The following is a 25996-nucleotide window of genomic DNA, read 5'->3' as shown; positions in this document are numbered from 1 at the left end:
TTACAGTGTCTATCATTACATATGTATAAGTTAAATATGCAAAATTGATATTTTCAAGTATTTTTCAATTGACTTCTTTCTCCAAATTGCTTTTAATCTGCTTACAATTCAAGTATGCCTGCTTTTATTTATAACTACAGTCATTTCCCGATTAAGTGGGTTATTACATCATAAAATGACCTGGTTTTGAAAGAAACCCTTGTGCAACACAATAAAAAATATATGTTTGTTTTATATTCAACTAGCGACCCTCTTGCGGCTTCGCCCGCCTTAACTACTGAATTATTCATATAATGTATGTTTGCAAAACACTTAAGATAATGTGAAAATTAATTAAACCCTAATGCAACCCGCATTTTCGTAATGCCAATAAGGATTTTCCAATTGTTATAAAATAAACACAAATAAATAACACAAATAACAGAAAACTTAAACGAAAGAAATTATAAACAACAGACTACCTACTATTCTCTTACCCAAAAATACTTAAACGAAAGATGTAACCAACTATGTCGCGTGGAAATACATTATAATTATTGGATAACTCCAAAATACGTCCAATCACTTCTAAATTTACTTTGCCAGGCGCAGAATTGAAGCATTCTCTCGGCCATCTCCGTAGTAGCTCAGAACGACATCAGAGCGTTGGTCCGACCGTGGTCCCAGGCGAAAACCTGCTTTAGAGCAGACACATGGAAGGGGAGGGGATTGAAATTGAACACTCGGTTTCTTGAGGAAGGCCTAGATTAAACGACCAAGATGACTGCCCATGAGTCGGATTTGGAGGAGGATAGAAAGTCCCTCGGAAGAAGACGTCTGACCTCGGGCGGCCGGGTATGCGGAGTGCTGCTCCTTAGGTGCAGGTGACCCGATACACCGGCGCAACCGAATACGTTGGACGCGAGGCGACCAATGTGTACCTCTAGGGTTTCTATTTTTAGGTTGCGGTGAGTGGCGCGTGGTGTTCACGTAGTATGGTGCCTGCGTCACTCGCTGGAGGGTGAGGTTCCGTACGACCTACAGGATTCCTCGTTGAGTAATACTCGCTAGGGCATTGTGATGTCATCAATGTATAGTGCGTAGAGAGCAGGTGACAAAATTCTGACTGGGACAACGGCAGCGAACGGGTCGCTGCTAGCACTCTCAACTCTCACGCAAAATGTCCTGTCACTTACAAAGCAGAGCGGCAAAGACATGCGCGACGTGCTGGGGGGTGCCCGCTCTGAGCACTTTATGAAGTAAGCCCGGGTGCCAGACGCGGTTGAATACGCGTGCTACGTCAAGGAAGACTGCTATTGCACACTCACACTCTCTCTCGGTTGATCACTGTTGCGTAGTTTACCCAGAGTGGTATACCTCGCCAATCTGCTCGCTTTTTGGGTGGATGTGTGACTGAAGAAGTGAGAGGAGTAACTTCTCGAACAGCTTGGCGACCGTACTAAGAAGGATTATAGATCGGTATCCCTCAGCAGCATAATGAGCAGGCCTTCCTTCCATGCCCGGGGGAAAGAAGCCAGGCGGGTGCGGCGGATCCACTATTATAAGCAAAATGTTGCGGGGCACGACGGACGCGTGGTGGGCGGCGAACGGTTAATCAGCAAGGATTTTTTAGTACTGTAATTTTAAATCTGTGCTACTAATCTTTTCAAGTACTTATTAAAATATATTTAAATGACTATTTTTAGATATTTAAATGACTATTTTTAAACGGAAGAAATTATAAACAAAAACCTACCTACTAATAACTAATACAAAAAATATGAAACCAATATCGCGCTGAAATAATACATTTAACTGAAATTATCCAATATGTGAAACGAATCTAAATCTTCTCTGCTATAGAGGCAGGCGGGTTTTTTTTTCGAGCTTATGGTTAATGCTGTTAAAACAGCGACACCGGTTGGGTAGGCACTACGTGGCTGCCTGTGAGGAAAATTAAATAGAATGCATCGGCCGGGAATCGAACCCGGGCCGCCCGCGTGGCAGGCGAGCATTCTACCACTGAACCACCGATGACTGCTCATGACACGCTTGTATAAATAAGTAAAACGTCGCGAGGCGCGTTTCGCAGCAAGGATGTTTTAGTATTGCAACAACTTCTAAAGTACTTATTAAAATGAAAAAACAGTAAAAGACAGTTCATCTATCTACATTAAATGGCCAACATAACTAACATACTTATTTATATGCTGAGAGTAAGGGATAAGTAAAACTTGAGTCGGCACAGCTGATGAGTCAACGGCGTGATGTGTCAACAATTAAATGCGTTTTTCTCTAAAACTATTCGCAATTTCGAAACAGTTTAAAAAGCAAATTTTATCTTCGTTTAACGTAGAAAATTAATAAAGTATTTTAAAGGATAAGGATTAATACCATTATGGAAAAATATCCCTCACAATATAAAATATATTGAAATTACTATTTTTAGACAGAAATATGATCAGTACACGTTATCCTTAAAAGATAAAAATATGCTCTCGCGGACTTTTTTGTAGATCTTATTAAGAGGAACAATACTCCAGTATATTTTTTTCATGTAGTACTTACCATTAAAGCAGCGCATGCGCGAGAGTGTCTCAACGGGTAGGACTTTAGACACATTTATCGTATTTATGTTAATTTACATACGAATGTACAAATAATAAACTATATATAAACCTTCCCTGAGAAATACTCGACCTAATGGTGAAAACCGCATAAAAATCCGTTGGGTGGTTTAGAAGAAGAAGAGTTAGAAAGTTCAGACAGACACGAAAAGCGACTTTGTTTTATAAGATATAGGACAGTAAACCTGGTACACATATTTTTTTTCTAATAATAGCCTATAGTTTTCATATTTCACGGTGCCTATATTATGGAAGTCATTCCGAAATGACTAAGCCGCCGTATTTATACGAGTGTTAGAAAAACAATTCAACCAAACTAACGAAAATAATGTTAGTAGCGTCAGTCATGTACCTATTTAGTAAAAATACATAACAATAGCAGATGATTAATATTTTCTTAATTTTAAATAAGGTTCGTCTGAACGCACCTAACCGAACCTAACTGCAGAGGCGATAACAATACCTAATTGGTGGTAATATAGTGCTCCGCACGCAGCTTCGCCCGCGTGGACTACGCTTAAAGCTTTAATCGTACATTTTTCGTTTTGAATCTTTAGTGAAAACTACATTAAGTTTTATTGTAAAGTTTCGAAGAATTGAACGTACATATAGATACACGTGTTACGATTAATAAGAATTAGAATCAATATCAATTGATAAAATATTTATAAAAAGAAAGAAAAGAAAGAAAGCAGAGAAGTAGTACTCTATAAATGTATCGTAGTAGATGTAGTCTGATGTGACGCAGCGGTAATTCGTCTGATTGAAAGAAGTGGAAACTGAGTATATTAATGTTAGGTTCCACGCTAATAAATGCGGCATAAAACGTGAACCTAATATACAAAAATCCTTATATTAATCCTAATATTATGAATGTGTAAATTTGTGAGTATGAATGTTTGCTTCACTTTCAATCAAAAATTAATAATAATTTATGTGAAGATTTTGTATAATTTGGATATTCTATACCCACAAGTTAGGTCGAAGCCGCGTTTGGGTCGCTAGTATAAAATTTAATAATAATAACCAGTGAGCTTATGTACCTCTATACCTAGACATAATAAACTACGGTGCAAGTTGACAGACTGCCAATAAATAATATGTTTAGGTCGGTCGGTTCTGTATAACGAATTGGCCAAACTGAGCAAATGTCATGAATCACAAGGCAGGTAATTGTAGACAACTTTCTGTTGATTTAAAATGTAGATATTTTATTCGTGTTTCATGATGTAACCTCAGAATAATTTCTAGCCAGTTAAAGATCATTACTCTACTTGTTTCGCGCTACCACGTTCAAGGTTAACAGTGCTGGTGCTAAGTTATTGGCAGCTGCTTTATATCATTAACGGCACTTGTTGAATAACAAAATGTTACTCTTAGAAAATTCTAGTTTTTTCTTAAAGAATTGAAAAAAATCACACTTTATGAACGTCATTCTATTGAAATTATATCTAAAATAAACATCCTGCGGAAAATACGAGCCAACTCGCTTCCAAGGTTGTGTGAACATAGTTTAGTTTAGCTTTGTTTACCTGCAATTTTTTACAGGCTGTATGTATTACGTTAGACATTCCGTTATTATTATTATAGCTGCACAAAAGATCGCATCATCGCAATGGAATTAAAATTTAAAATACCTAACTATCCTACCTAATGGGACTAAACGACGATTGAAGACTTATTATTTAAATCCTATTAATATTATTTACACTCGTAAGAATATCTTAAAATATAATTTGTATTTACATTTAAGACAATCACACTACTATTAAATAATATTTTTGGTTGTAGAACGCAGTTTAGTATGATAAATCAACGGTTTTATAGGGTCAGTATTAATCGTTGTGTCGTCGTAAACCGCTGGGCTGCAGCCAGAACGATCGTTGTATTGCTATCTGGCACATTTTCAGGAAGTCCACGGATAGGGCTTCCTAGTCTCTGTTAAGCGTTTATGACATAGTTAATAAAAGAGCTAAAAATACATGTTCAATGTATAAGGATTAATCTACCTTGTTAAATGTTTTACGCATATAAATACATTTTTTATAATTTTTAATATCGATAAATTTTCTACGCTTGTGTTCATCTAAGTCAGCTTAATCTATATTATGTGGAAATTGTTATCAAATTGCTTATCTTATCATTAGATTGTGTGTAAATTAAAATTTCAATGGAATTTAACAGATAACTGTATTATTATAAGATAAATAACTTCATTAAAAAAAAAGAAACGTCAGTGTTAAACAAGTAAGATAAGAGGAAGCAAGAGAAATGTAGTGTACAATAACGCAGAGTGCCGGTAATCGTCCACTTGAGTAACCTTGACCTTAGCACTGAACCAAAAATCCGGGTAAGTGCTTGATACGGAGCAACGGCCGTTGGCATTCAGCCAAAACTTTCTAAAAACGGGTTAGCTGCAATGCTTCAATTAAGCCCTTTGATCAACAAATGGAAGCTGGAGAGTTATCAATAAGTCGTTGCAATATTGACAATGTCGTTGCAGTCAGATCTGCAACATACACAAGATGATCACCTACTAATATTTTTTTTCATAAAAATAATATATAAAACTTTTATTTTCATGATTTTAACATGATGTGCAATGATTATAAAATAGCTTGAATTATGTGGGTGCGTCCTTCTGGATTTTATTTTATTAAATATGTCTAAAATGAAATACAAAATGTACAATACCCATTTATAGTTATATTCCTACGCTTCGCTTCAGACTATAAATATAGCGTGACATAATTTTTGTTTACATAATATGTAGTTGTATATAATTTAAATAATTTTCAAATAACATAATGTGTTTACAAAATTATATGTATTCATTTTAGTTTAGGAGAAAAAAAAATCACTAAAATATTTTAATAGATGCAAGTTTGTATTCTATGTAAATATACGGGATAAAAACTATATTAGAAAACAAATAATGTCATCTACAAATGTTTCCAGCTTGCCAGTGTTTTTAAGAACAAGCATTACTTTTTAATGATGTAATATTACAAATTATATCTTAATTATACGTATAAGCTCCTAATTAACACAATATTATTTTTTTCCTCCACTTATAAGGAAATTATAATTAATTTGAATAATTTGTACGTTTCTTATTACTTCATAAATGTACAAACGTAAGTTAAAAGAAATACCCGTAATATGTACTCAATCAGTAATTTTTATTTAGTGAAAAGAACTTACAAACGGAATTTAGAAAATAATCAACTTTAAAATCATTTTCATTTCGTTTCTCTTTCAATAGAACGAATATAAAAGTTTTGCAATAACAACAATTAAATTCTCCATAAAAGAGAATGAACTAATAGTAGTTAGTGATTTAATTTTAACTGACTTCAAATGACCTGGTTAATGAATGCAAAGAAAATATCGTGGAAGAGGCCGAGTAAGTCTACAACTATGGTTTCATACGTCATTTTGTGCCTATTGTTAAGTGGTGATAAATATATCGCGTGCTCTACAATACTTAGATTTTGTTACTTGATGAGAGATTATGACCTAAGCGTGAAAGAATGTTTATATTTTTATTAAAAATAAAAAAAAATAATCAGCTCCACGCTGTACCCCGCACACAGCAGGGTAAGCAGAGAACATAGTGTTAAGACACTTCGTTCTGCACCTTCTGCTAATTTTTCGAGGCATTGCGTGTTGAATGAAAATATAAACAAACAATAATTCATTCCTTTGAGTGCGGATAGAACTCGCAATCGTCGCAATCGACAGTCACACCTTTGTACCCTTGCACCATGACGGTTTTATTTCTATTAGTCCGTACATATGGAAAAAGATATAGTGAACGTAATGCGTGAAATAATTACATTCATTGAGCATCGCATGTCGCGCTCAGAATTACTACTCTACTATAATTAGAACACGCGTCAGATTGCTTATATTATATACGCACCATCGCTGCATACTTGGCCCATATATTTCAATGAATATGTGTATTTTAATAGTCACTTTGTATGATGTTAACGTGCGCCGGTGAATTAAGATTATTCCTATTCTTGCAACGCAATTTCCTCTTACGAATGAAAACGCGACAAATTCTGTTTAGAGAACAGGTGGGTGTGGGTTCGATTCCCACTCGAAGAAATAAATAAAATTAATATTTTCATTTCGCTGCTGTGTCGAGGCAAAATGCGGCCTTGAATTTCGCCATTTAATAGTCAATGCCTCCAGAATTCGGCGGATAATGAGAAGCAGAGTGTCTTAACTCTAGGGTCTCTCTGCCTACTCTGCTGCATAAGGGGTATCCCATAGCCTGCAGTAGAGACCGGCAGAGATTAAATACTTACTAGGTAGTTGATAGATTGATAGATTGGGCAAAACGCATCAGGCTTTATATATTGAAAAAAATGGCTTGTAATCATTGCAAGGCAACAATATTTTATTTTGATAATTATAGTCAAGAATGACGATCCATGTTTTTATGCAATGCCCGATTTAAGTTTGACTTGTGCAGATGCCAGATGCAAATTTTGAAACTTGTTAACATAAATTTAAATAAGCACAAAAATGTAGAGATGTGAGGTGTCTTCATAAAAATTTTCTCTCAGATATTTTTCAGTTTTTAGAAGCATTGTTTTTTTTTATTAAATATATATATATATATATATATATATAAAAGTTTATATATATAAACGATTAACGTTGTCTTTAAACTTGCTTAATGCAATCGAGAAGATTTATGTATCTTTAATAATATTTGTAATCATAATTTTAAGATAGTTTAGCTTAATTTATGGCACTGATTAGACGAAATGTAGAGCATTGCCACCAACACAACACCTACAAATTAATTCGGTATATAAATACCGGATGTTATACTTATAGGTGTTGAGGTCATCGTACCCCCAGGGGCACAAGTGTGTGATTGTAACGCGACCGTTGTGGGTTCGATCCCTACTCGAGGGATTGAATTATTATTTATTCATTTCTTTGCTCTGGTACCGTCACTCAACACGCAATGCCTTGAAAAATTCGGCGGAAAGTGGAGAACGGAGTCTCTTAACACTAGGTTCCCTCTGCCTACCCTGCTGTGTGCAGGATACAGTGTGAAGCTGATTTATTTTTATACTTACAGGTGAATTTAATTTCGTTTCAATCTTCAAGTCATGTGAATAGATTTGTATGTTTATATATTTTGCATCTGAAAATAAGTCCTTGTTTGCACCACTTCCCCAATAACAAAATCGTGCCAAAATGTATTATTAGCGCGCTCACAGCGTGTTTATGGGTAGGATTTATAGTTGCTAGACCTCGATTTTATTGTATTAAAAAAACAATAACAATATCATTCAACGAAAATAATTCTAAAATTATAAGAAAAATAACACGCAATGCCCTCAACAGAATTCAGCGGGAAATGGGAAACGGAGTATCTTAACACTACCGTTATCTCTGCCTACTCTGCTAATAAATATAATATTGTATGAAAAATAACATAAATAATTATATTAAAAAAAATTACAATTCAATACAAAATAATAAATAATTAAAATACATAATATTTATGTATACGGACGCAATAAGCATTGAGCCATACCAGTACAGTCTTCTTATGAATGATGTTAAATATATTAACATCTAAGCGAATTCTATTGTTCGCTAACCTTGGCTGTAATCGAGTCGCGATAAGAAGTACTCAGCTAGCCGGGCTCGTGCTAGTGCAAGGTACAAGACGCATGTTAGATAGAGAGCCGACGTGCATAACTTTATATAGATTATATAGATAGATTGCTAATCTATCATAGGACTCGTTTGATATAATATTTTATTAGTATCGAGGAAAAATTAAATGTGGAATGAAGAACTTTTTACTTTTACAAGAAAAATAAAATGTAAAATGAAGAACTTTTTAATTTTACAAAAATAAAAAAAAATGCTTTTTGAACTAGCTAAAAAAGCTTTTCTGCTTTTAGTTTTACGCTTCACGCATACCTATAGCGGGTTAGGCAGAAATATTTTCCACCGATTTTTTTTGAGAATTCTCAAGGCATTGCGTGTTTACTAAACGCCGCCATCGATGCCGCTCAATCATCGTGTTATTCATGCTACATATAATATAATTATGAAGAATATTATAAATATCGTAATTATGTAATATATCATATAATTAAATATTAACAATATTTTATAATAAAAAAACCTTACGATTTTTTCCACACAGGTAAGGTAGAGAAAAAGAAGTGTCAAGGCACTTTTATTCTCCATTTACGTACCTAAATAATAATTATACCGAAATGTAGTTGTTGCTTTGGAAAATGTTGTATAGAAACTGGGGTAATGATCAACCGCTCTAAGAATTCAATGGCGCCATAAATTGAAATACACTATCGAGTCATCAATCGCGAAATAATGTACGTACTTTGTTGTTGTATACGCCGAATGCGCTAGGTGCAGTCGGCAATGAAGTCATCTTTTTAATGAATGGCTATATTTGAATCCTATTGACTTTATAAATCAGCTTCACGCTATATCCCGCTCACTGCAGCGTAGGCAGAGGGATCTAGTGTTAAGGCACTCCGTTCCCAGCTTTCCGCCGAATTCTAGTGGCATTGCGTGTTGAGTGGCGGAACTAAATGCGGCTTTACAAAACGAAACATTAGAGATGTTTCTGTGTAATGTTAGATTAAAATCTTTGCCATTTTCAAATACGTTGGCACGAATTCTTGTGACGTGCAGCATCCGACATGTACCAGTTAGCGACCTGTCACTACATCGCATCAAATGAATAATTATTTATTAATATACGCCAATATTATACTACCTCAACCTTTATATGAACGTAATTATCCATCAACAATTTACTTTTGAAACAAGTTTTTAATTAAAGTTTTGGAGTAGCATCAAGGATTATTGATATGTCATATTCCATGTCGTAAACGCGAAATATAAAGAGCAGGCACGACTAATGAGCATGTAAATAAACGAATACGAACTTTATTGAATATTTAAGTTCCATGTAAAACAATTCAACTACAATATTATTATATTCTTGAAAGAAAACTTGTTTATCGTTGTTTTATCGTTATGCTTGAAAAATTCTCGCAAGTTTACATTTCACATTAAGTGTATAGCGATAGTGCAAGCGACAACGTATGAGTCAAACCCAACAATGAATAGCTCAGAGTAACAAACAAATTCCGAAAACTATAAAACACCGTTCATAGAATGAAATCTTAGATTAATTTGTAGAATGAAGTAGCCGTATAATAATTTGTTACATGAATCATTTGAGCGCTACCATCAAGTCCCATACAAAATACCAGCTGAAACATTAAACAGATTTATGATGCACAGCTTTAATGAAATGAACTCAATTCCGTGATTAACGATATATACAATGTCCGTACAGGATTTTAAAATTATCTAAGCTCTAAATGATTATGTTTTTGATATGACTAAACTATTATATAAGCTCTAAATGATCCCTTTTTAGCGTCACGTTATATCCTGCACACAGCTGGGTAGGTAAAGGGAACCTAGAATGAATGCATTCCGTTCCCCATTATCCGCATAATAAAAGAACGCAAGCGTTCTTGCTTGGAGGCCTTGCGTGACTCAACGCCGCGAAAAAGGAAATATTAAATATTTCATTTCTTCAACTGGAAATCGAACCAACAACCTGTCGCGTTCACAATCACATTGCCTTTGCGCCACGACTAGCCTCAATTATAAATGTAAATTGTTATCTTACAATAACCAATATTACACTAATAATTTTAATTCTCTGTGAGACTGAGATCCATCCTGCCATGTTCTTTTTATATCAGTGTGGCTCTAATTACGCATGACAATCAAATACAGTACATTAAGCCCGAGCCCTCATCAACGGCGACTGAGCCTTGACAGATTACAGTACATTAGCCAGGTGTCAACTAGTCACGCTAATCAGCGCATATTACATTCCACATTAGCATTATATGGAAAAGAAAATGTATACAAATAAATATTCATACTTTTTATAGACATAACTGTGTATGTACTATTAGTTTTATTTGTAGGAAATGAAACCCAAATATTATTATTTTTTTGATTTAAATAATTAAATAATATTTTATCTAGTATTTCACTGAAATAAGTATGTATTTAAATTACTATTATTATATCATGAACGTTCATTAATATCGGAAGCCCTTATTTTTATAAATTTCATTAATATCAACATTATTTTCACATCAATTATTGTTATAAATTCAAATAATTGAGCGCTCTCAATATTTAAATAAGGTGTCTACCGACGAATTGGGTCGAGGTCGAGTCCATTACGACCTAGAGAAAACGCACTGTTTGAATTAGATTCTCATAATGTGAGCTGCTATGTGTAACGTAAACAAATTTTATTATTGCGAAATTTGCAATCATACAAATTGCAAAAATAATTTATAGGAGCGATAAAATTTATGTTCATTAAAACAGTAAAAGAGTTCTGTGAATCACCTTAGTTGTTTCAAGGAGAAAAGAAATTTCCTACGCCACACGTGCGATAGTTACGCAAGATTTAGAACGTTTATTTAAGTAATAATATTTCAAGATTTTGACTTGGTTTAAAATTAATAACCGTCTCGGGAGGAGTCATTAAGCGCGCCGTACCTACTCGGACATGTGCGAATCGTTTTAAAGTAAAAATTTTGGCTTAACAAATTTTTAATTAATGTATATTTGAAGAATTTTAAATATTTATTATATTTTCTTTCTAATTTACATATTTTCTTCGCTTGCATTATCTAATTCATAATAATTTTAAAAACTTAAATCTAGTGTATACAGCTAAGAATTAATTAACCTATTTTTAAAATCATTTAGAACATACTCTACACTTACAACAATACTTTTTTATATATAGGAGCATCATTGATATTTCAATATGATAAAACTGTTTATCGAAATAAATTAAAAATAAATATATTTTTAAACAATATAACCAATATATCTTAATATTTATTTTATTACAACCTGTCAAACGCTAAAAGGGACTGGACCCACTGACGGATCCGCGTTTGCCTCATTAGCAAGTGACTAATAGTATGTGTTGAAATGGCGCCCTACCACCTTCGACAGAAGCGTTGCAAATTTGTGAAACTATGCTAATACACTTGCCATAGATGACACTTGGGAAAGCGGAAAAACAATTGAGTCATAAACAATGTACCTACATATAGTATTACTAGTGGACCCGGACGCGGCTACGCCCGCTTGAACTATACGAATATTTGTTAAATATATTTATGAAATTATTTTCAGTTTTCAATAGAGATGCGTTAAACAAGCTCATTTTGGGTGACGTGTTCTACCAACAAACTTTGCAAATCGTTGCTTAGCAACGGCGGTTGTTATAAACATGGCGGGATAAATTGCATGTCAAATTAATAAGTATTTTAATATATTGATATATATCGAAAATGTTCCAAATATGAGAAAAAAAAGTATCCTATGTTCATCTCGAGACCCTCAAGTATCTTTATATGAGTATTTTATCACAATTAAATTAGCGGTTTGGCCCTGATTGCGTAAAAGACAGACAGACAGAGTTACTTTCGAATTTATAATATAGGTATGGATAACCTATTTTACCTTCACAGTGTATCTCTAGCGAGGTAGTCAGAAAAAATATAAAATTATAATGCCAAATATATTTCCATAAGGAACTTATTTTTCTCTGCTTATTACAAAAATATTTAAAGTAAAGTCATCGATAATGAAATTTACATTTAGTGACAGGTAATAAACAAGGTAACCATCACATTTGCAGACGTCATTAAGCCAGAATGTCCATAAAGGCACCATAAGTATTTTACAGAGGCGGTCTTTTCAACAAAAGGTATTACGTTTAACGTCGACGTCCCGAGCAGGTGAGGTCGCGTCTCTTTCGTAGTGTTCGTTTTTTTCCTGACATAAAATAATATAAATAAACGAGAAGGTCGACTTCTGTTTTTATTTCCAGGCCCACCTGGTTTTACGAGTATGTGCGAACGCATTTCAGATTGTTTCAAGTATTCTTTCATAACCTAAACTTCGTTTTAAAGACTCCACCGGTCGTAAAGTCCAGTTTATGCGAACGTATTTCGAAGTCATTGGTCTTAATTTAGATATTACGTATGCATTTCTCGATTTTAATACGAATTTTATTGCAAATATATACATATATCTATCTATGTTCAGTTTTGTTAGTGTAATCATTTCAATTGAAGTTAATATAAATATATACATTAATAATAACATGATAATATGCATGTAGTTGCGTTTGCAGGTAATAATTTTACTTACCTAATCGCAGCTTCGTTAAAATGTTTAAACTTATTATTATATTATAAAAAAAATATGCCAAATATTTACATAAATTGTAGGCTATGTGTTATTTTGATGTATAAGCTATATTACTGAAAAGTTTTATCCAAATCCGTTCAGTATTTTTTTTGTGAAAGTGAATTAATAAGATAGTATGATTAAACAAATTGCCAATTCATTAACAAAATATTAAATTCAAATTAATTATTTTTTGCAAGCCAAAGCATATTTTTGTATAATAACATAGTAATATTCTTCATAAATAATGTTTAAATGCTATTACATAAACAAGTGATGTTATCGGTTGTGCTCAAAGTAGCTGGGACTACTTCTAATTCAATTTGTTGCCGACCAATGATAATTTGTTGAAGTCGCCCGTTCACACTTACTTTTTATTGCCAACATCCTTGCTTCTTATTAATATGATATTTATTTCGAATTAATAATTTGATTTATTATTCAAAAGTGCTTATTATAAGTTTATTTGAATAAAGAATATTTTGAAATTGAATTTGAATTAAGTATTATTATTTCCAAGCGTGTGACGCTTTGTTGTTGAGGCAAAGCGCGGCGTTGAGTTCCGCCATTCAAAACACAATGCCTTCAGAATTCGGCAGAAAGAGAGGAACGGAGTGTCTTAACACTAGGAGCCTTCTGCCTACCCTTCTTCATGCGGGATAGAGCGTGAATCTAAAAAAATATTTAATATTATTGAGTAACAAAATTAATATGCTATTAGTAGAGTAGTAAGATCACTTCACCTGACAAGGACACATCAACATGTCTTATAAAGTAGTTTCGGATATTCTGGTTTCTTAGCAATGATACTGCACTCATGTATCTACTTATATAAAAAAAACTAATTTAGTAAGATACAAGTGTTTGCATGTACATACATTGTAAATAGCTATGTGAAATTACCGTTTCATTTATTAGGTAATATCAATAATTAATTAACTTAATAATACTCATAATTTTTTAACAAAATCGTAATCACAAGTTATATTCAAAATGCTAAAAGCAATATACCTACATTATGTAAATTTGAATGTTTAATTATACGAAAATAAAAATGCACTTTTATCGAGAATTTCTTTGGCAACTTATGTGACTTTATTAATTATAAAATTTCGTAAGCTTTCCTTATCAATGCATTAAAATGCGAAAGCATTCATCGGACAACCTTCTGGTTGTCCACGTGTTTTATTAAAGCGTCAGTCTGGTCCGAGAGACATAAATCCTTTCACGAATATAATTGAGCTACATTTATGTGACGAATTGTCAACTATCGTCTAGTTCACAACTCTTATCGGACTTCAAAAGGAATATTTTCGATTCTAGACTGAGATCCTAGGGCCTCCAAGCCCATTTCACTTAACAAAGCTGAACTTTAGAGGATTAGCAGTCTAATTTATAGTTAACACGGTATGCGTACTCACTAACTTGAATTCTTAGTCTAATTTCAAGTTAATAAGTAGGCACACCGACTGTCTTAACTACATATTAGACTGACAATTCTCAATATTTCAGCTTTGCTAAAATAACGTAGGTCTGGGGCCCCTGGGATCTTGGGCTATTCGTTGATGAATGCGGATACGTTCTGTAGATGCATTCGGTAGATAGTCTATTTGTCAAGGAATATTCACATCTAAGCGTACATTCAATAGCAGTTTATTGACTTGACAGCATGTTGGCTTGTTAAATGTTTGATTTATGGGCAAAAAGCAAACCACGAACTTATATTATGTATGCGACATTTACGACTGAAATTTTTATAGGAAATCGCTTTGGAACACAACTTTGTAAATGTTTAAAAAAATTGCATTTTAAAATAATCTTCTATTGTTATCCTGCTATAAAAGGCATACAGCTTTATAAGCCATTACAGTTAAGCAAGATATAGCTGGAAGCTAGAAAAAATGTATATTTTAGTTATTTATGTACGCAAACAATTGCTTGTATATACCACAATCATTGATAGTTAAAAATGAGGCGACATATTGGGACTAGTATTGACGTTGGCTACTTCACAGTTAATTAACGCTATTGTAATTTTTTGCAACTTGGAGCTCCCACCAGACATATCGATCAAAATTGATAGGAGTCCGATAAATCAGCATCAGTTCGCTGAACAAGTGGACAACCTTGGTTATTTAAGCACAACGATGACTCAGGCATACAGGCATACTCCTTTAATGCGTTCTGCCTGAAGGTTTAAAGCATAAATTTCATAATTGCAGACACGTAGACAATACGAGAACAAGTGAGAGCGCGACCCCATGAATAAAAGATTGAAAACCGAAGGATACTCCCAACAGATAGAGGGTACTCGGACGAGATAGGGCACGATTTTATTTTTATTTGGTACAAGTATTTCAGGATAAGCTGGGATTCCCAGACGATAAAAAATAAGTATATAATGCGCTATTGTTTAAATCCACATTTTTGTAATAGCTGTATCTACTTACGAGGTTGGTATGGTAGCAACGTTATTGAACTAGCTATACAAATAAAAATCCCGTTCAACTAGCTTTTTAATAAAAAAATATTAAAACAATTTTTTATTTTTTTGTTTTTATGTCATAAATTAGGCTTTAATATCATATAAACCTTTATAAAGTACTAACAATTTTTAATTCCCTTATAAACTTTCGTAAGTATACTTAATTATATTTAAAGTTATTCAATTATAAATATCAATCAGTACATGCAAATATGAAGTCATTATTTTCAAGTTCTGAAATCTAAACACACATTCTTAATCTATTTCCATATTGATTAAACATGTAACTGGCGTGGGAATCGTCGTATTCCGTAGTAAATTATACGAATACCGCAATACACTAAAAATATAAGCAGTGAATCACGATCCATTCATATGACGCGGCGATATGGCTGCGGCGATAAAGGAAATTTCTACGAAATTATCGAACGGTTTGTGGTGTAATGTTTATAAATAAGTATATTATTGCCTTATGACAAATATGTGGCGCCGTATTAGGATATACCTGAGGATGTGACCCATAAATCTTTATTTTTATGGAAAAGACAAGGCAAACGAGCGTACGGGTCACCTGATGGTAAGTGATTACCGCGACCCAGTGCAACACCAGGGGAGCATGTGCGTTGTCAGCCTTTAAGGTGGAGATAGACGCGCTTTTTGAAGGTACCCATGTTATGGACCTGGAAACACCAGGCCAGAAGAAAGAAGTGGGAATTTATATTTTTTGAATTTTGAAAAACACGGCAATTTTAATCTTTACATCTCGTGGTACTTTTAAAAAACCGGAGCAAGGGAGCTTAATGAGCAATTTATACTTAATAGATATAATAGACTGATACAGTATTAATTATTTAGTGTAGGAGTATAATGATATACTATCGCAAATGATAATAATAACGGCACATATTATCAATTTGATAGTTTTATTATTAACGTCTTAATTATATACCTAACTAAAAAGTATTAATATTGGACATTCATAAATATATCTACCTATACTAAAATTATAAAGCTGAAGAGTTTGTTCGATTGTACGTGGCAAGCAATACTGGTTAGAATTGGAAATTTCTTTTTGAATTGTATATTTGCTTTGCTTCTTCCTTACAAGGAAGTACCTTCCTCAAAAAAGTCTGTATTACATCACGTTAATAGTTTCTATGTATCCTAGTGTACCTGTGGCCAGAGTTACCATAGGCACTGTCTTTTGACAGTGCCTATGGTATATGTATGGTATGCCTATGGCTTGAAAATAATTAGTAGGAAAATTATTCAATAACTAACAACTTTGTATAGACGACAACAATTTTATAGGTGAAATCATACCACATATAACGTAGGTATCATAATCGGAATATCAACGCCATGGGAGAGTATGCACGCGAAAGTTAACGCCCGGTGCACTGTGCAGGCGCCACAGCTAATCCAACCGCTTTCGCCGTCGAATTTACATCGTGAGGCGCACTTTATATTTGTATTGCCATTTTTATATAAGATATAAGTATATAAATATAGAAATATGATACACTATACGCATGCTAAGCAACAAGATTAGTTAAATCATATTGACTCATACCTTATTGTCCATACTTATCCTATATAAAGTATGTGTAATTGACTGTTTTTAAGACCTTGTTTTCGGATTTTACTAAGTTAAGTTAAATTTAACTATTAATATTAATACAGATGTTGGTATTTTTTTTAAATATATAGTTTTGTATTTAATTATCATCATTTTTATTTTTACGCATCAGGCATTCAGAATTTTGAAATAAAGTACTATTCGTTTCTTCTATTGTTCTGTATGGCGAGATTTGATTTCTTTCTATTTGATTTCTGGTCAAAGTAAAGACATTATCATTAAAAAATAAATAAATAAAAAATGTTTATTGATTATATTTAATTGTATATTTAATTACCTCAAACTGCTTAATTATAATATTTTTTTATTCACGTTACTTTAATTTTTGCTATACATAATATTAATTACGAATGGTATTATCATCTAGGTTGGTTACTAATCCTATATCTATATATCTGCATGTACCACTCAGGTATACCGACATAAACGTTATATTGTAGGTACATTTATATATAAAATAAATGATTATTGCTTTATCTTTTAAGGAAAGTGTACACAAGTGGGCGGCCATGTTCCCTTGCTTAGTCTGCTGTAACACTATGGGGTCAACAGTTCACTGCCTCTTAAAGAATAGAGGGGCCGCCATGATTCATGAAATTGTTTTTTAACTAACAGGTTGTTTATATGCTCGCGTTTCCCGGTAATTGGTTAAAGAACGCGCTGTGGTTAAATGGAGGTAAAAATAACCGAAATATATTGAAGGAAATACATTTACATATACACATTCCAGTAATAACACTGCAATGTGTAGACGTTTAATTTAAACTACAATTTTGTTAAGAGGTTAATTGTTCAATTTTGAAATTTTTAATATTTTAAAAAAAAATTGTAATATATTACAAAAAGATGGTTAAGTTATAGATATTTCGTTTACCTAATAACAAATGGAATACAAAAAGTTTGTGAAGCTATTACGTACGAAGAATTTTGAAGACCCAAACATCGTAAGTACGTACGTGAGTTGGCCGATCCCCAAGCACACTCATAATATTTCTCATGCTTTGACTAAACATTACACAAACGGACAAATTTATGTACTTTTGTAAACTTTCATGGCTCCAACATTCTCAGACACACGTAGATATTTTACCCAAACATAACTAACTACAAGTAACATATGAGATTGCAATATTTGTTTTTCCTTTGTTAATAGCATGTGCTATACGTAAAATTTATACGAAAACTTCACTGTGTTTTTATGTATTCTTACCTATCCAGAAATTAATATTAATTTATCTCAAACTCAAAAATTATATCAACTATCAGAAATTATCAACAATTATTTAATCTATTATTTTGAATCAACTGATTAAACTGATTATATTTAATTTTATTAGGAACATAATATTTAAAAAATACCAAAAAACCACGGAGACTATAAAAAAACAGCTGTCACTTTTATTTAACTCCTGTTATCTTAGGGATGTAATACTTAATTTGTAATTTAAAGAAGAATACCTACAATAACGTACTTTAATGCGCATTAAAAATAAATAAAACAAGAGTAAGCCGTCGGCGCCACACCTGTCAGCGCCGTGTATGGAAACACTCTTTTCTTTTTATTATTCTCTCAGTGCTTAACAAACGCAAATATCATCTATGCTATATAATTATAAATATGATAAAAAAAAACAAAAATGAATCTATTCAGCTTATGACCATTCTATTGAGTATTTCTATTCTAATCTATTGAGCTTATGACAATAAGGTTTTTGTTACAATATACACAGTATTACAGTTCCAAACATGCGTACATTAGTACGTTTTCGTTTATACGTTAATAATAAACTTAATTGTATTAATATTTTACAAATATTAACGTAATTTTTAGAAATTACATAGTTAATTATTTATAATTTCAGATTGTATAATATAACTGGGTCATACTCATATGAGTGTTATGTTACAATAGCAATAATCAATAAAAGAAAACAGAACGATTCTTCATTCTAAATTTGACTATGCCTACCCTCTTATGATAAATGGATAGCCTACACATCAAAATTATAAAAAATGCAAAGAAAATAAGTAAAATTCGAAGTTCATAGTTTCAAAAATATGTAATTTATGTTATTACGCCCGTATCATCGAAATCACACATATTTACAACGTAGAATATACTTGAGTTAATTTTTAATTTAACAGTTAAATTACGAGTTCTGTAAATTTTTTTGCAAACATTGCTTGAAAACTTGAAATTAAAGTAGGTACTAATTAATAAAATGAACGCCGATACTGTCACCAACACACGTTGCGGTTGGCTTATCCGATTAATAGATTCAAATAAGTTCTCAACAAATTGATTGATTTGTTCAAGGTAATGATTGATGTGACACGAATCCAACAGAGATTTATGCCGCACGTCGCGCACTCAGACAGCTGTGATGCCTCCAAAGATTGTTGGCGTTAGTAAATTTATTTAATTGGGTTGCAAATTTATTTCCTATTTAAAATTCTATATTATAAAGTTTCTATGATTTAAAATATTTATATAAAACTCGGATAAAGATTATATATGCGTTTTTATTACACTAATGTATTATAATGGAATTGTTTTAATATTAATGTTGATTATAAAGGCGTATTCTCATAAATTTTATTAACATTTATTAAAGTGAACTGGGTCATTAAATAAAAATAACACTTATTCATGCTAGCTATGCGGTTAATTAAATAAATATTATTTATCAGTCCCATTCACATAGCTTATTAAGCATAAATATTGTTCAATGGGCTCTTCTGTAACCGCAATTCGGAAAATCGTTTACCTTGAACTGACCACAGAATATGCGTTTTGTCCCCTTTTGTTTTATTAATAGTAATTAACATGCCTTTAAAATGACTTTGTTGAATATGCGTGTCGTTATAGTATTTTTTCCAATGCTTATGTATATCATCTAATTAACAAATAAATAATAATTATTTAAATTGCGGGTAGAGAAATTAAAATTAAAAATTATATAAATAATCTTTGCAACTTGAAACCATCCCCTGTGGTCCTCATATAAATACATATACCTACTATTCTGAATGTAGTGATATTTTTAAAGTACAAGCGACAGTATGATGGCATCTATGATGTGTATCAAATATCATATCAACATAAAAAGTTTAATGAAAGAAAAAAAAATAAATAACTTTTCAAAACAACTTATATAATTCAATAAACGCACTAATTATGAACTGAGAATATTTCAACGCGAAGTGTCAGCGTCCTGTCAGTATAATTTCTTGATAAAACCGTCTCAGTACTCTCAGTACTCGTTGATTGCTTTTAAATATTAAACGTGACATAAAAATAATGACAACGACACTTAAGCTTAACCTTAATAAATATTAATTGGAAAGTAACAATTATATTTTGTTAGCACAGATTATAAATGCCTGACGTAATGCATATAACCCATATTCGTGTTTTGTATATTAAATAATTTTTACAATATTATGTACATTAAAATTGATTATAGACTAAGCTTTATTTTTCATAAAGTTAAAAACTTTCTGCTATCGCACAAAGTAGGGTAGGTAGAGGGAATCTAGTGTTAAAACACTCAGTTCCCTTCTTTCCGCCGTTCTGAAGGCTCTTTGCGTGCTGAATAGCGGAATTCAACGCCGCAGTTTACTTCGAAACCATATCGAAGAAATGAAAATGTAAATTAAAATAAATATCTACATATCATAAAGTTATTTATATAATTTAAACTTTCGAACCACAAAACCTTTTTCAAAAGGAACTTAACGTGTTACTTTAACGTGTTTTAAATCCCTTTGTGGCTGTGCGTGTTGTATTGTATCTTTAAGTGTACAAGGCACAACAAGCACACCTACACGCTTTCCGAAGTTAATAGCTTGCTTATTGTTCTCTAATACTGTAATTGTATATGAAAATAACACGGCTATTAGAAATTCTACGGGAGAAAGTCTAGTCAATATTGAAAGAGTTAAATTTTATATAAAAATTTAACTCTTTCAATATTGACATTTGTTGGCTTAAATCACAAAAAAATAATGATATTGCAATAAGAAAACGCATTAGTCATTCGAATTATTTCATTCTTCAGCTCAAAAATTGTATACAAATAATAATATTTTGATATCAACACAAAAACGTGCGATAATGTAAGCAAATCGGATTAGGCCAACCCTCACGAAAATATGGCGTTTATTTATTCACTGGCTCTTTTGAGAATTCTTTTGTCGTGTTGCCTTTTTTATTCGAAAGAATTTTTAAAAATATTTCATTTAACTGGTTTTAGGTAAAAGTTAAAGATATTTAGACTTTAATGTACTTAGGTACTCCATGAACTAAAACGATTTTTAATCATGTTTTATATTTGCCATATTTCTTTTAAATATTAACTCATTATTATTTAAATGTTTACTAATCGCTAATTGTTCAAGTATATAATCTATTAATATACATTTTGATATAAAACAAAAATATAATACTATACAAAAAATATATAATCACGAATAACAATATTAAAGGGCCCAAGTTGACCACAACAATGACATTTTGTAAAGAGAAAAAAAATACTTTAACGAAGCAAAACAATCAACCAAATTAGTTTCCAAATTGGTTTCATTATAAGTCCAAATTATTATAGCATCGCTTATTTCGGACATATGTTATTTAAGGACACGAGCAGGTTAAGAGTCGTGCGGCCCAGCTGCAAGCCGCATTGTAATTAGAAGCACTCAGAACCAGTTGCTCCCGCTAAAAAAGCATCCAGACGACCAGACATCATCTCCATTGACAAATTATTTTTGGCAATGAATGCGTCGTTACCTTATTGTGCCGATGCACTCGATGTATTAGGAACTACACGATTATATTCGTGCATAATGGACAATCGGCAATTTATTTTCTGATTTGGATCGTTGGTTTCCCATTTTATGATGACATTGTCTTCTCAATCTTGATTTTAACCTGAACGTATTGTTATTTGGATACGGATAATTGATTATGGGATATTTTGATTTTCTTTTGTAGGTATATTGGCTTGGAGAGTAAGCCTACTTCCATTTTTTTTCATTATGTACCAACATTTATTTACCATTTACTCCTATTATACGAATTTACGAAATAGTAAAAATACATAATAACTCATATTTTTTTAGTTTTGTTTTCCGATAACATTATGTTTTCTTTATAAAAGATAAATGAACTTATAAATATTATGAAAGTATTAAAATAATTCCATAAATAATTATACGTAATGTACTTCGAAAATAGTATCATAAGCTCTTTGTTATCGTACTCGAATTGCGGCTTAGAAAGCTTACGCCGACCAACCACAGGTAAACAAGTGTGTCTTACTTGCTGCACTGTTTTGCATCAACAAAATATTACTGGTGTTTCTCCCTTCGCATATGCTACACTTAAAAGCTATAAGAAATTTTATTGCAAACTTGTAAGTTCACGGCCAAATTTTATTGGAAGATGTTATTTTAATAAAGACATATTGACTACCAATTTACTTAAATTGCTACACTGTTCAAAAATACTTGTAGGTATATATTATCAAATGTATAATATAAAAATTTACTCTATAAACTTTAGTATTTTTTTCAGCTTCTACTTTTGCATCTTAATTTTATTTAATTTAAACTTAATATTTTAAACTTCAATTCAATTCGAAAGCAATTAAAACTCTCAATTCCTTAAGAAAATGTACCTAATGGTATATTTTATGTTCATGTCTACCATATACATATGTATAAAAATAAAAATAACGTTAATAGAGAATGACATTATAACATGTTTCACATATTATAGCGTTAAATTTAGATATCCCAAAAAAATGGACGCGGGAAACGCGGGAAACGGAAAAAAATGGACGTGGGAAACGGATCGTCATACCTCTAGATTCCCTCTACCTACTCTGCTATATGCGGGATAGAGCGTGAAGCTACAAAATATACAAATTAATTATTCGCATCAAATATAAACAAAGGACGATATCGCTAACATCACGTTTTTCTTTATACAGAACTATAGAAACATGCTGACCAGGCTGCTGACGCTGGCGCTTGTGGCGGCGAGCTGGCACGCCACCGACGCCTGCTCTTGCTCACATGATCATCCACAAACACATTTTTGCAAGAGTGATTTTGGTGAGTGTAAAAATATATAATAATTTACATATATTTATTCTATTTTAATCTATTCTATCTTCACCATTTTTTTAATAATTGAAATCGTGATTTCTCATGAGTGTTACGTGTATATGTCATCGTAAGATTATAAAATAGTTATATTACAAAATTATGTTACCGTTAATGAGGAATGGTAATAGGTATGAAATAATGCTTCAAAGTTCGTTACAGTAATGTTTTTACGTATACAAATACACTAGTTTTTGTTTCATTAAAAAAAACCAAGTAGTTATGATTTTACAGGCATTTGAAGTTTGCAAAAATTTTAAATGCCGCTAACAGTCCCGCGGTCGGCGGTGACGTCACAGGTCTTGCAACTCGCTAGTCGCCGATGATAGTTAGGAGATCTCGCGCAGTACTTTGTTTGTTTGATACTTACCTGTGCTAAAGTGTTAATCCAATTAATTAAAATGGATGAGGGATTCGAAAAAGGGCAATCGGGTAACCTAGCCGTAATAGATGGATTTATGGTTGCTGATTACTTATCGAATAATAGTGATTTCATCGCCGCAGAAATGCAAGGAGTAAAAATGCGAAGATAAGTTTTGTTGTCTAACTAGTAATATTATGTCGATTTGGGGTAGGGATAGATAATAATATCTTATGTTATTTTATTTGAAATTATTTATTTAAAACAGTAATGTAACCTAACCTAACTAGTTTCATATTGTAGGTAACGCTATTTGCGTTAAAAGTACCAAACCTTTTATTCCAGTTCAAAGTAGTAAGATTGTTTTATAAGTGAAAATAATATAATAATAATATAACTAAATACATGCAGTAAGTTGAGCAGATGTACATTTTCTTTTATGTAGATTTTTAATATTTTTATATATGTATATCTAAATAATATTTTTATTGTGATTATTGTAGATCGGCAAGAGAGAGTTATGGTCATGATGCTATTGCGTAGATTACCAAATGTAGATTACAGCAGAACACCGCGCACGTATTAAACCATATTATTGCAGTTTAGAATGCAATGAAAAGAACCAATAAGTTTATACGGATTGTAAACATACCATGACATTTATAATGGGCTACATCGTCGAAGCGACGAGTCTTCAACAACTGCAACCAAGTCTTCTTTCTCTTGGCATTAATCCCGCCGTATGTTGCCAGGGTCTGCCTTCCTGCTTAACCTACTCCACTTTACACGATCTGTTACGTCCTGAGTGGTTCGACCATTGGTATTCATGTCCTGCATCACGACATCCAAACACCGCATCCTTGGGCGTTCGGAGGTCTAGCTCCAGGGACAGGATAGACATAGGAGGGCACCAGCATCCGACACAGTTCCTAACTGGCGCGCAACGTGGCCATACCATCTTAGGCCACACTCTTGGAGCTTATTCGCTACGTCATGGACCCCAAGACTACCACCTCGAATGAATGTGTTGCGTATGCGGTCAGACCGCGTTACGCCGCCCATTCACCTCAGCATCTTCATTTCCGTGACGTGAAGATCCTCAGCATGCCGAGATAGTACTGGCCAACATTCGTTGCCGTATAAAAGAACCAGTCAGATGATGCTCTTATATATCAGCCCCTTGAGCTTGGGTAGTATTGTGCGGTCGCAGACCACACCAGTAACCTCCTACCATTTGGCCCAGGCAGCGCATAACGGATCCAAGGTAAACTTGAAACTTTTCCAACTTAACGCCTGGCTCAGGACCTATAAGTACAGTGCTCAAGTCCGGGCTCCCTCAGCCATGGAGGCTGGTCCTGGATGTGAGCCGTGACAGTATCCAGCACTACAATAAATAAGAACAAACTAAGAGCCGAGCATTGGTGAATCCCCTACTGTGATCTAAAGGGTTTGGTGCCGCCAACAGCAGTCCTAACCATCGCGAATCGCAAAGCGGGATCGTCGTACATATACCTAATAATCTCAATATAGGCCTCAGGGATCCCTTTGGATCACAATACTTTCTAAATACATTGACGAGGCACACAGATAAAGGCCTTCTGCAAATCTAAAAATTACTAAAAAGGCCGCAAATCTAATGCAGAGCTTTTCTTTTTTTCCTGTATGCCCCCATCAAAGTTCTGAGTAGTCTCTCCATTAAAATACTGATTAAGTTTGTGGTAACGCTCAAGCCAAGCCAAGTGTTGTTGGAAAAAATTCAAGCCTTCTAGTATCGATACTATAATAAAAATAATCAAAGCTAAAGATTTTGGTACAACACGCCATGAAACCGAGCAAGATAGAACTGTTTTTTTGACAAAGTACTATCAAAACTTCAATATCTCAAAATACAATGCTCGCTATTACATTATGTTTGTGAAAAAAAAGATTTTAAAAATATATCTATATATTATTTATTAAACGAAACTAAATTTGTGGTGGAACGCCAGCTAAAGAAGAGCGCGAACTGCGAGTGAACGAACACGAACTGAGCGAGCGAGTTTTGCAAGACCTGTGACGTCACCCGAGTCGGTTACGGCCCGACGGAATCTCGCGTCGCGCGCTTACTTTAAAGGACAATATTTCAAAAACTAATAGACGTATCAAAATAATTCTTTCACACGTATTTTTTGTTTTTACAAGACAATACGATGAGCTAGAATTTAAATTTTGTGATTATTCTCCATTGAAATTGTAATCTATCGATACTTTGGTAACCGACATTGTCAAACTGTAAACGCGACCAGTCAGGACCAGCGCTATAAGAGTTTACAATTTGTCGATAGATTACAATATCGCGAAAAAAATTATGAACTAACGGTTTTTATAATCCTACGGTGACATATATATGTTGTAACCATATTTAG

General features: G+C 32.9%; 2 protein-coding genes across 4 annotated transcripts in view; one reads left to right on the top strand and one right to left on the bottom strand.

Annotated features, from left to right (window-relative positions):
• Positions 1–25996, bottom strand: part of Syn (synapsin) — a gene marked incomplete at its 5' end in the record, with an annotated part of 58650 nt that overhangs the window by 24041 nt on the left and 8613 nt on the right. The gene's annotated exons all lie outside the window — the stretch shown is intronic.
• The window catches only part of Timp (Tissue inhibitor of metalloproteases), a 39260-nt gene that overhangs the window by 10420 nt on the left and 2844 nt on the right, over positions 1–25996 (top strand). For 2 of the 3 annotated variants that reach the window (XM_085195475.1, XM_085195474.1), the window contains exon 2: positions 23056–23179. In XM_085195475.1, coding sequence (XP_085051601.1) covers positions 23068–23179 — 112 coding nt within the window. In that variant the 5' untranslated portion in view covers positions 23056–23067. Of the gene's footprint in view, positions 1–19379; positions 19468–23055; positions 23180–25996 lie in introns of all 3 variants that reach the window. The other variant, XM_085195473.1, reaches the window with a different exon arrangement.

The sequence above is a fragment of the Heliconius melpomene genome, chromosome 13, assembly GCF_056956725.1.
Source record: "Heliconius melpomene rosina isolate 202511_hmr_F chromosome 13, ASM5695672v1, whole genome shotgun sequence".
In the NCBI taxonomy this organism is placed as follows: domain Eukaryota; kingdom Metazoa; phylum Arthropoda; class Insecta; order Lepidoptera; family Nymphalidae; genus Heliconius; species Heliconius melpomene.
The sequence above is the reverse complement of the archived record's forward strand: the minus strand, read 5'-3'. Positions and strand labels throughout refer to the sequence as shown.